At 36.8% G+C, this 12,504-nt stretch overlaps 1 protein-coding gene across 2 annotated transcripts in view; it reads left to right on the forward strand.

Annotated features, from left to right (window-relative positions):
• The window catches only part of Cep192 (centrosomal protein 192), a 116,518-nt gene that overhangs the window by 69,007 nt on the left and 35,007 nt on the right, over positions 1–12,504 (forward strand). For both annotated transcript variants that reach the window (XM_042683664.1, XM_042683665.1), the window contains exons 30-34: positions 2,118–2,208; positions 2,608–2,784; positions 8,017–8,277; positions 8,990–9,105; positions 11,583–11,692. In XM_042683664.1, coding sequence (XP_042539598.1) covers positions 2,118–2,208; positions 2,608–2,784; positions 8,017–8,277; positions 8,990–9,105; positions 11,583–11,692 — 755 coding nt within the window. The remainder of the gene's footprint in view (positions 1–2,117; positions 2,209–2,607; positions 2,785–8,016; positions 8,278–8,989; positions 9,106–11,582; positions 11,693–12,504) is intronic.

Here is a 12,504-nt window from a genome sequence, read left to right on the forward strand (position 1 = left end):
TGGTTTTTTTTGTTTGTTTGTTTGTTTTTGTTTTTGTGTCTGGTCATGGGGACTGAACTCTGGGTCTGGGCGCTGTCCCTCAGCTCTTCAGCTCAAGACTAGCGCTCTTCCACAGCGCCACTTCCAGCTTTTTTCTTTTTGCTTATGTGGTGCTGAGGAATCAAACCCAGGGCCTCATGCATGCAAGGCAAGCGCTCTACCACTGAGCCACCTTCCCAGCTCCTCTGGTGTTTTTTTTTTAAGCCAGTCGTGGGGCTTGAATCAGGGCCTGGGCACTGTCCCTGAGCCTCTCTGCTCAAAGCTAGCGCTCTACCACTTGAACCATAGCACCGCCTGTCTTTTTCTGCTTATGTGGTACTGAGGAATCAAACCCAGGGCTTCATGCATGCTAGGCAAGCACTCTACCACTAAGCCACATTGGAGATAAGAGTCTCACTACTGAGTGGGCTGTCTTTGAACTGTGATCCCAGATCTCAGCCTGAGTAGCTAGGATTACAGGCATAAGCCATCAGCACCTGGTTTGTCTCTCTCTCTCTTTTACATAGACACACATACACATTCATAATTATAAGTCTGCTTATAGACTTTGGCAGTTTAAGACTTTTTTGTTTGGTTCCTTTTAAAAATGATAAAGCAAGTTCTTCCTCCATGAACTTGATAGCTCTTTATAACAATAGCCATATTTTGGTTGAGCCAGTGGCTCAGGCCATTAATTCTAGGTACTCAGGAGGCAGAGATTGGGAGGATTGTGATTTAAAGCCAGCCTGGCAAAATATTAGTGTGATATCCACCCCCAACTCCCCTCATGGACACATACTATCTCCATCTCAACAAAGCCAGGAGTATCCTCTGAGTAATTCAGGAAACTTATATAGGAAAATCACAGCCCAAGTCAGTCCAGACAAAAAAACTTGACACTATCTGAAAAAATAATGAAAGCTAAAAGGACTTGCGACCCATGGCTCAAGTGTTAGAGAGCCTGTGTCACAAATTTAAGACCCTAAGTTTAAATCCCAGTATTTTAAAAGATAAGCAAACCCCAACATTTCTTTTAAAATTAAATGCTAAAAATGAAAGTCTTACCAAATGATATTGCTTTCTTTTTTTTCCCCAGTCATGGGGCTTGAACTCAAGGCCTGGACACTGTCCCTGAATGTCTTTTGTTCAAGGCTAGCACTCTACCACTTGAGCCATAGTGATACCTCTTCTGTTTATGTGGTACTGAGGCATTGAACCCAGTGCTTCATGCATGCTAGGCAAGCACTCTACCACTAAGCCACATTCCCAGACCCAAATGGTATTTCTTTTAAGAATGTCTTCTTCAGTCAGCATACTTGTAGAAGCTTTTCCTAGGATTTCGGATAGCCAAAGGCCTTTCCGTAGCACAGGTGGGTGGATACGGCATAAACTAGCTTAAATGATTAACTGATGATATGCACATTTTATGATAGTGATTTGCTCACATATTTTGTATTGAATGAAGATACAGTTTCAAGAATATTACTAGCCAGCTATATGCAACAAAATGTTTTTAAATGAGAATTAATTCAGCCTATTGCTTAAAAGCCTACTTTGTACTAATGAGACCCTTAGCCAGGACATCTTGTTTTCCTGAAACCTAGGTTGAGCCTGGTATTCCAGTTAGGTATATAATATTGACTTAATTTTTTCAATGATTTTCATTGGTTGATATTTTATAAGCCTGGTAATATATATATTATACATATACATGCACATATATGTTGTATAATGTATGCATGTACAGGTATACAATTATGTATACTCTAATGTATGTATACATATATATGTGTATAATATTTATACATATATGTATGTGTATAATTTATACACATACATACACATTTATGCACATGCATACATTTATACATATATATTATAAAGAATGAGGCAACTGAGTAAAACCCAAGCCTTCTCTGATAAGTAGTAAGCCTCAAACCTTATAGTTTTAGAAATTAGAGTTTTAAGACTATGGAGACATTCTAGCCTGCCAAGGTGAAATATGCAATCAGCCCATCTCTAGACATTGTGGTTAGTTTTAATTGTCTTAGTCTTTATCTAGGTAGCAATATTCATTTAAAATGTATCATTGTGTTTAGGCTTCAGAAACTAGCTTTAAGAAGCAATTCTACATCTACAACCCAGCACTTGCGACTGCTCATTAGAGGACAAGATCAAGATTGCTTTCAGGTTTGTAGAGTGCAGTATTTTGTTGTGTCCACTGTTGTTTTTATAGTATTGGGTTGTTTTTTTTAAGTTTGTTTTGTTGAATTAAAATTTTTTTTTGAGACAGGATCTCTCACTTATAGCCCAGACTGGCTGGGAACCCATGATCCTTCAGCCTCCACATTCTACATGCCTAATAATAGGCCTGTACCTATCATTTGGTTTCTAGCCAAAGTTTTATGTGAGTTTCACATATACTCTCAATTTTTTTTTTGTCTTGTAATGTTGGGAATCGAACACAAAGCCTGTGCAAGTGCTTTACCACTGAGCTACATCCTCAGACTGACCAAATTGTCTTTAAGATTTGTGTATTTTATTTGTCCTATTGTTTCATTTTATTCAGTGATGGTTTTTAAATTATAGTTTCAGAATACTTTCGGCTCAGAAGAGCGGTTGACCAGTTCTTGTGAGATCAGAATACACCCCAAAGAAGACATTATAGTCTCTGTATTATTTACACCTACTCGATTATCTTGTATGTTGGCCAAACTAGAAATCAAACAACTTGGAAATCGATCACAACCAGGCATTAAGTTCATGGTAGGGTAATTTTATTGCTTTTTTCTTCCTGTAGAGTCTAACCATTGCTTTAATGTGCTACTTTTTATTAGTTTTAGATTTACAAACAAGTTTAGGAACAATTGTCAAATTCTAAAAGCAATATTGTAATGTTCTTATAATCACGAATTTCTTGTAATGTTTTAAAATTTTCATTTTATTTTGAAAAACTTGAAGTGCATCCAAACTTTTCATGGACACATCTTTGAGTAAATCTGGTTAGAGCTCTTTAAGAAATTGACATTCCAAGTAAAGTTTACCTTTTCAACTTAGAAAAAATAGTACATGTGGTCTGCAATCATCACATATCACTGTGGAAAAAATTTAGGATTAAGGTGCCAACAGATACAGCGTCTGATGAGAGTTACTCTCTGCTTCAAAGAGAAGGCCATCTTGCTATGTCTTTGCATGGTAGAAGGATTAGTACATTCCTTTCATCCTGGTTTATAAGTATACTAATCTTATTCATGAGCATGGGAGCATCTTGGGATTTAAGACACTTCCTAAAAGGCCCTGTCTTTTGAAACATTAATATTAAGTATTGACTCAGTATATGAATTTTGGCAGATACCAACATTCAGACCATAACAGTTACTTGTTTTTAGAATTTACTCAACTTTGGGGTTTATAGAGTGGCTCAAGTAGCAGGGCACCTGGCTAGCAAGTGCAAGGTCCTGCATTCAAACCCCAGTACTTCCAAAAAAGAAAGAAAGAAAGGGCCTGGCACCATGGGTCACACCTATAATTCTAGCTATTCAGGAAGCTGAGACCTGAAGATCAAGTATCAAAGCCAGCCATGGCAGGAAAGCCCATGAGACTCTTATCTCCAGTTAACTACCAAAAATCCAGAAGTAATGCTATAGCTCAAGTGGTAGAGTTCTGGTCTTTAGCCAGTGAGCACAGGGACAGTATGTAGTCACTGAGTTCAAGCCCCTGTACTGCTACAAAAGAAAAAAGAAAAAGGAGTGAGGGAAGAAGCAATGGAAGTAGGAACAGGGAAAAGAGAGACAGAGAGAGAGAGAGAAAGTGGAAGGAATGATAGAAGGAAGGAAAGAAGGAAACAAAAGAACTTGCTAGCATGTTCTGGGTATTAGAGCTACAAAGACAAAAAATTTTATATTGTTTATTTTCAATATAATTTTTTAAACATTGAAGACAGTTTGCATAGAAAACATTCAGAGCAACTAGAGATAGAAAAGTCGCTGGGTGCCAGTGGCTCTCGCCTGTAATCCTAGCTAATCAGGAGGCTGAGATCTGAGGATCACGGTTCAAAGCCAGCCCGGGCAGGAAAGTCCGTGAAACTCTTATCTTCAATAAACTACCAGAAAACCGGAAGTGGCGCTGTCGCTCAAGTGGTAGAGTGCTAGCCTTGAGCTGAAGAGCTGAGGGACAACACTCAGGCCCAGAGTTCAAGCCCCATGACCAACCAAAAAAAAAGAAATCATTTAAGGAGGAAAATAAGGGCTGGATAGTCAAATGAAAAAACTCTACACAAAAGTACACATCTTTAAAATGTATCCACCTGGTGGTGGATGTGGGACTGAAATGTTAGTCCCATTTCCTTTTGTCAAATTGGAGAATGATAAATTACAAGATAATAATTTAGAAGAAAGCTTTATTTGACACTAGAGTCTGTGGAGCCTGTTGACTTGTCCATGGTAAGCGTAATTGTTTGATAAGAGTTCTTTTAAAAACTGCTATTTTCATATGTGAGGAAACGGAAGCATTAACACATATGGGTGATGTGAACCGGAAAAACAATTGAAAGGGAAGGATTATTGATTTTTGGTTTCAGAGGGTTCAGTCCATAGGTGGTTAGCGTTGTGCAGTTGGGCAGAACATCATGGCATCAGGAGTGTGTGGCAAAGAAGCTTCTTCATCTCATGTCCTGCAGGAAGCAGAAAGTAGTCAGCTCTTCTTTTTTTATCCAAATTCATGTTCAAATCCCACTGTGCTTTTTGCTTCTGATCCTCACTGTATACCTCACTAAAAAGCAGTCAGCAATAACCATGAACAACCTGAGTGCTATTATCTTGAAATTTCTTTCAACAGATTAAACAGCCTTATTCAAAATCTCAGGGCACAGATAAAATGTAGACAAGTTCTTTGCTAGACTGTACCACATGTGGTCTCTAGTACACTTCTTATCAGAAACCTCCTGAGTATGGCTTTCACTGTTCACATTCCTGTAGACACTGAGGTCTTCTGAGATTCTACTAGAACTACCCATTAAACTCTGCTTAGCTTTCTATTGCTTCTTTAGCCTATATTCTAAGTGTTTCTAAATTCCTCCCTCAAATCAGTTCTGAAAGTTAGAGTCACATAGTCAAGTTTAGTTATTGTAGTGATTCTACTTCTGAAACCATTTTTCTGTTAGCTTTTCATCACTATAAACAAAACACCAGATATAAGCAATTTAAGAGGCAAAATTATTTATTTTAGCAGTTTCAGTTGATTCAGTTTATGGTTGCTTGGCCAGGTGTCGATGGATTGGTGGAGTTGCTTCTTTATCTCTTCAGCTGGTGATTTTTGGTACAACTACTTGATTTGATAGCCTCCAAGCTGAGGTTCTTGTTTGATGTCTTTTAAAACTAAGATCCTGGTGAGATTTCTGCCTAAGATTTCCACAGCATCTTCTCATAGAGGTTGGCTCAGTAGGGATCGCCTGTGATAATTATGCTATTATGGCTCTTTTACTTTTTTTTTTTTTTTACTGTTTTGACCGATTGGCTATGTAACTCTCTGACTGACCTTGAACTCATGATCCTCCTTGTCTTAGCCTCCTGAATGCTGTACACACTTACACAGACCGTGTCTCTGACACTTACACTTACTGTGACTATTGTAGTTACTTCATTGCAGTTATCTGACAAATTCCCTTATGTGTGACATGCAGCTACTTGCCGTCCAATTTCCCAATAAAAATATACTACTTATTGAAAATTGAGTGCATGCTAGGCCCTGTCCTTCATCTGTATGTGGATTATCACATTTTATTTTTAAAATCACCTGAGATAATATTGTTCTCTACATTCTACTTATGGTGAAATCAAGACTTTGAGAAAGGTCTGACCATGATTGTGCCTCTTGTCTGCTAAATGATAGAGGCCATATTCAAATTTAGGCCATCTGACTGCAAGCCCATGTTGATCTATTATGCAGTCTTTTGACTACTAAGATCAGCTCTGTTTTGTAGTTCTCTAGAGCAGTGATCCTCAACCAGGTGCTTTATTACCCTCAGGGAACAATTGGCAATGTCTGGAGACATTTTTGGTTGTCTTAATTGGTACAAGGGTGCCAATAGCATCTGCCACAGATGCTGCTAAACAATACTTTGGTAAACAGGGCAGCTCTCACCATCTCTAAATTTCAGTAGTATTGAGGTTATGAAAACCTTTCTCTATAGCAATAGGTTTACTTGGTTAATCTATGGGTTTATTGACATTAGTTGGATTTCTCAATCATTTTTTCAAACCTTTCCACTCAGTCATTTGTGACATTTAGGCTTTGAAAATATAGTTGGTCACATCTGCAGGTTCCACATCTGCAGTCAACTAACCACTAATCTAAAGTGTTTGGGAAAAAAAATTGTCTGTAATGAACAAACTTCCTTTAATGAACAAACTTTCTTTCTTTCTTTCTTTCTCTCTTTCTTTCTTTCTCTGTTTCTCTCTTTTTCTTTCTTCCTTCCTTCCTTTCCTTCCTTCTTTCCTTCCTTCCTTCCTTCCTTCCTTTCCTTCCTTTCTTTCTTTCTTTTTTTCTTTGTCATGGGGCTTGAACTCTGGACCTGGATGCTTTCCCTCAGTTCTTCAGCTCTACCACTGAAGCCACAGTGCCACTTCCGGTTTTCTGGTGGTTTATTGGAGATAAGAGTCTCACGGACTTTCCTGCTTGGGCTGGCTTTGAACTGTGATCCTCAGATCTCAGCCTCCTGAGTAGCTAGGATTACAGGTGTGAGCCATTGATGCCCAGCTCAGACTTCTTCTTTGTATTATTTCCTAGAACATGGAGTACAATATCATTTACATAACATTTGCCTTATATTAGATAATAAAAAGTCATTGTAGATTATTCCATGTTTGCAAAAGTTTCCTAGGAAAGAAATGCACATTGTTAAGTTTTTATCCTTAATTATAACAGTGTCATTTTGAAGAATATAGGGGTTATTTTATTCCCTTATGTTCTGGCTAATGGAAGGTATCTGTAAATCCTCGTTTCTTGGACTTGTGCCCTGTGGAAGCAGCAACAGTCTCCTTTTAAACCTGGCTCCAGTCTGTTGCTTCCACATTACCAGTCACTGTCTTTGGAGAGTTTTTGAGTACTTGTCCTTAGTTCCTTTTGCATACTTCTCTTTGACACTGATTGTACCAAATGATTTTCCCTCTAAGACATTTTTTAATGAAAAATTTCAGAATTACTGAGTTGGAAGAACAATGTAGTTAGTAGTCACATGTTTTACCACAGATCCTTACAGTTCATATTTTGCTATATTTCTTTTACCACATATTTACATCCATTAATTTCATCTATTTTTCTTTTTTTTTTTGTCGGTTATGGTGCTTGAACTCTGGGCTTGGGCACTGTCCCTGCACTCTTTAGCTCAAGGCGAGCACTCTACCGCTTGAGCCACAGCGCCACTTCCGGTTTTCTAGTGTTTTATTGGAGATAAGAGTCTCCTGGACTTTCCTGCCTGGGCTGGCTATGAACCACGATCCTCAGATCTCAGCCTCCTGAGTAGCTAGGATTACAGGTGTGAGCCATTGGCCATTTTTCTTTGGTCATTTCAGAATAAATTACAAATGCCAGTATGTTTCACTGTAAAAAGTTCTGAAGCAGGCATAGTTACACTAATTTCTTGTTTTTGTTTTTTAGTGGTTCTGGGAATCAAGCCCAGTACCTTGAGCATGCTAGATAAGCCATCCACCATTGAGCCCTCTACTAATTTTTTATTTTCCTCTGTCACCTTGAATTTATACAAGGAAATAATTATTCTTGACATTAAAGATTAAACAATGTTTGCAGTGCTTTGATTTGTTTTTCTCTGAAGATTAAAGTCTTTATATAACATTACACTGGAAGTAGAGTCACTTACTAGACTAATTACATGAATACTAAAAACTTTAATTGTATTAAATCTTTCTATATTTTCTTCTAACTGTAATTAAATATTCTGCTCTCTTACCTAAAATAATTTGGGATTATATATTCTTTTAGATACCTTTGTCTGGATATGGAGGAACAAGTAATCTTATTTTGGAAGGTGTTAAAAAATTATCTGACAGTTACATGGTGACAGTGAATGACTTAATTCCTGGCAAAGAAAGTAAAATTGTTTTTTCTGTCCGAAACACTGGCTCTCGAGCAGCTTTTGTTAAAGCAGTTGGCTTTAAGGATTCTCAGAAAAAAATTTTGCTGGATCCTAAAGTATTAAGGATTATTCCAGATAACTTTATACTCAAGGAAAGAACACGAGAAGTAAGTATAAAGTTTTCTGCTTTGAAATAACTCATTTTAGATGAATAATTATGTATCTTAAATATGTGTTTATATATTTAAGATATATATGCTTATATATATTTATACATACATAGAATATGAGTTTAAGGGATTTATTAGGAAGAGGAGGGGAAGAGGGCAGGGAAAAAGAATAGATAATTTTGAAATATATGGCAAATAAGTATGAAAAAAGAACCTGATGATAGCTTTGATTAATAGAGAGTTAGAGGGATGGTAAAGAAACAGGTTTTTTTTGGGGAGGATATTAGAGGGAGAGGTTGGGCTGGCAAAGTAGGATTAATGAGGATGAATATGGTCAAATGGTTGAAATATATTGTTTGCATGTATGAAAATAGAACAATAAATCCTGTTGAAATTGTTTTAGGAAGGGGGAAAGAACAAGAAAGAATGCTAGAGTAAATGAGATTGATCGGACACATTGTATAAATGTGTAGAAATGTCACAAATATATGCTAATAAAAATTAGGTATTTTATGGCAAAAATGAAAATAATATTTGAAGTAATGAGGGAGTATAAGTGCTTATCTAGTCTTGGAAATATGATACATATGCACTGTCTATTGAATGGTTAGGCCTAGAAGATACTAGAGTGAGATTTTAAAAATATCATCTAGAATTATATTTTTCATACTCAGGAAAATTACTTAATATACTCCTTTTTTTATATCAGGATGTTACTTTAATATATAATCCATCTGACAGAAAGAGTGATAATAACACTGCGACAGAACTGTCGACTATATACTTCTTTGGTGGTGATGAAATTTCCAGACAGCAGTATCGAAGGTAGATTACTTACCTTGAACAATGTTGGGAGCTAACCAATGGATGCAAGGAATGCTTAATAGATGCTTTAGGACATGATAGTTTTAGAACATACATGTTCATTGTTTATTAGTGAATTGACAAATTGGAAAAAAAAAACTTGGTAAAATTTGTATGGTTGATAAATTGGCATAATATAGGTTGTAAATACCTGTAGCAAACATCTATATATTTATTTTTGCCTTGTGCTTCTTAATCTTAATGTATGTACCATGCCTCTTTTCCTTTATCTAGTAGGAACATCATACCTTATAATAGAACAGTATTCTTAATGTACTCTTGAGAATATATCCAGCAATAGATCAGTTTCAGAAAAGAATTTCACAACTACTGAAAGATTATTATTATTCAGATGATTAGAAATCTGAATTATTTGAAATGCCCACTGTATTTTAGAAATGTGTAGGTTATCATTTATAAAATTTAATATATCTAGTTTAAATATAGTTTGATATACCAGAATGTTGACAAATGTAAGATACTGATCTGGCTCCAGGTATTATTTAAACATGTTCCATTGTTACTAAATTCTGGATTCTTTTATTATTAGGCTTAATATAAAATGGGTAAAGCTCATGATGTTTTATCTATTAGTAGAAAATCACTAACTTTAGTAGATTTGGGTGAATATCATAGGTTGTCTTTCCTTCTTCCAGCTCTTTATGCTCTGCTGTCTTTTATTCTGATACAGAACCTAGATTTTTTTATATTTTTTGGGCCTTGAACTTGCTAGTCAGGCACTCTAATAAAAAGTAAGTAATAAGTTCTTTTGTTTTTTGTTTTTTGGGTCCGGTCGTGGGGCCTGAACTCTGGGCCTGGGCACTTTCCCTCAGCTCTTCAGCTCAAGGCTAGCGCTCTACCTCTTGAGCCACAGCGCCATTTCCAGCTTTTTTCTTTTTGCTTATGTGGTGCTGAGGAATCGAACCCAGGGCCTCATGCATGCAAGGCAAGCACTCTACCACTGAGCGATCTTCCCAGCCCAGTAATAAGTTTTTGCTTAAGTAATTACTTAAGCAGTGCCCACCCTTTTTGCTTTTTACTCTTTAGATAGAGTCTCATCTTTATGCCTAGACCATTATCTTCCTATTTTTGCATTTTGGTTTGTTGGAAACACAGGTGAGGTGATCACTATCATGCTCAGCTGTAGGGTTTGTCTCACTAATTTTTTTGCCTGCTTTGCTTCCCCCCCCCCCCCCCCCCCCCCCCCCAGCCTGCTCCTGTCAGTCATGGGGCTTGAACTCTGTGCCTGGGTGCTGTCCTTGAGCTCTTCAGCTCAAGGTGAGCGCTCTACCACTTGAGCCACAGTGCTACTTTGGGATTTCTGGTGGTTAATTGGAGATAAGAGTCTCACAGACTTTCCTGCTCGGGCTGGCTTTGAACTGTGATCCTCAGAACTCAGCCTCCTGAGTAGCTAGGATTTCAGGAGTGAGCCACCGGCACCTGGATTGGTCTGGCTTTAAACATTGATTCTTCTGATTTTCACTTTCCAAGGAGCTGGGATTACTGATGTCAGTCATTGTACTTGATGATTGTTTGGTTTTAATTGGTTGGTCACATTGGAATAGTAAAAGATTAAGATTGGAATAGTAAGAGATTAAGGTTGACTTGCTATATGATATTATAACAGCCAACTGTGAAGAGCTAACCTGTTGTATTTGTTTCTTTCTTTTTTTGGGGGGGGTCCAGTTGTGGGGCCTGAACTCTGGGCCTGGGTGCTGTCCCTCAGCTCTTCAGCTCAAGGCTAGCACTCTACCACTTGAGCCACAGCGCCACTTCCGGCTTTTTTCTTTTTGCTTATGTGGTGCTGAGGAATCGAACCCAGGGCCTCATGAATGCAAGGCAAGCGCTCTACTACTGAGCCACCTTCCCAGCCCCTATATTTGTTTCTTAATTATTTTATAAACACGAACTTTTTTTCCCCTTTGGTTTACTGGGAGATAGAGATATGTTTCACAGCTGTTTGCCATAAACTTTACAGTAATGAGATTCCTTTTGTTATGAATACATGAATATAGTAGACAAGTTTATATTTCTTTTCAAAGATTCTCTGCAAGAGGCCAAATAGACAAAGTTATATGGTAATTTACATATTTTTCTTGGTGTCTTACAATTCCCTCCCCCAACGCAAATTTCTGACTGATCAAAGTTGTCAAAGATAATGAAATGTAACACCTTAAAACAATCTAACTTTAGTTTTCTGTCTGTTCTTAGTCCCTGATTTTAATTTAACTGAAAGTGACTATTGCACAATCATGTGCAATTTTCAACTCAACCTCCAAAACAGGTTTTCTATTTTAAAAGCACTATTAGGACTAAGGCATGAGATGTATATACACATGTAACCTGTCATTAGTGAGATTTGCCAAATGAATTAATAAATATCTAATTGAGGTCATTTATATATAAAATCACTTTTTTCATAAAAATCTCTCTGGCAGAGCCTTGCTGCAGAAACCTGGAATTATAAAGCAGATACTTCCAGAGCATAGTGTATTGCAAAACATTAATTTTGTTGAAGCATTTCAGGATGAACTACTGATAGAGGAAGGTAAGAATTTCAGCTTGTCTTCCATGTTTTGGTCACTTGTAGTGTTGTCTGGTCATCATGTGACAGAAGGGAAGAAATGCTAATTTGGATCTGGTATCTGGCTGATTTTGAGCCACAGCTTTGCTCTGTGACTTTAAATAAATTACATCACTGTAGTTTATTCAAATTAGAGCAATTTCTTCTTTGTAGAATGAGAAGAGTGATAGCAAGCTTCTCATTCATGCAGAATTGTCTTGAGAATCAGAGGAGCTTCACTTTATATTTTTGGTGTTAGTAATATTTCATATAGATTCTGTGTGTAGGCAGTATATAAGCAGAGAGAATGAGCATGAGGTAAATAGTGATCATTCTCACTTTCATTTTGAGATTTCAGTGCCACTGTAAAATTATGGAGGATATGATGGAAGAAGGAATTCCACAAAAGACATGTAAGATGACTATAACCTAGATGTTTTGTCCTATTTGAGCACAGCAGTTCAAATATTTAATAGTGTCTTATTATTCATACACTATAAATGTAACAAGACAGAAAAATTGTGTAAAAATATATGTACACATTTTTTACCATAGATTATGTATATACATATAAGTATTATTTACAGAGGTTATTTACATAGATTTACATATTATTTACATAGATTATACATATACATACATAAATAGCTTATACCATAGTTTGTACAGTAGTAGTTAAAATTGAGAGGTGACCAAAATGCCCAAGAATAGATGGCAGTTTAATTACGCAGAATGTTTTGAAGCTATGAAAACAATATAATTCTATACTAAGTGGCATAGGAAAATTAAGAAAAAAA

The sequence above is a fragment of the Dipodomys spectabilis genome, unplaced genomic scaffold (genome assembly GCF_019054845.1).
Source record: "Dipodomys spectabilis isolate Male_0828 unplaced genomic scaffold, ASM1905484v1 ptg000083l, whole genome shotgun sequence".
NCBI lineage: Eukaryota > Metazoa > Chordata > Mammalia > Rodentia > Heteromyidae > Dipodomys > Dipodomys spectabilis.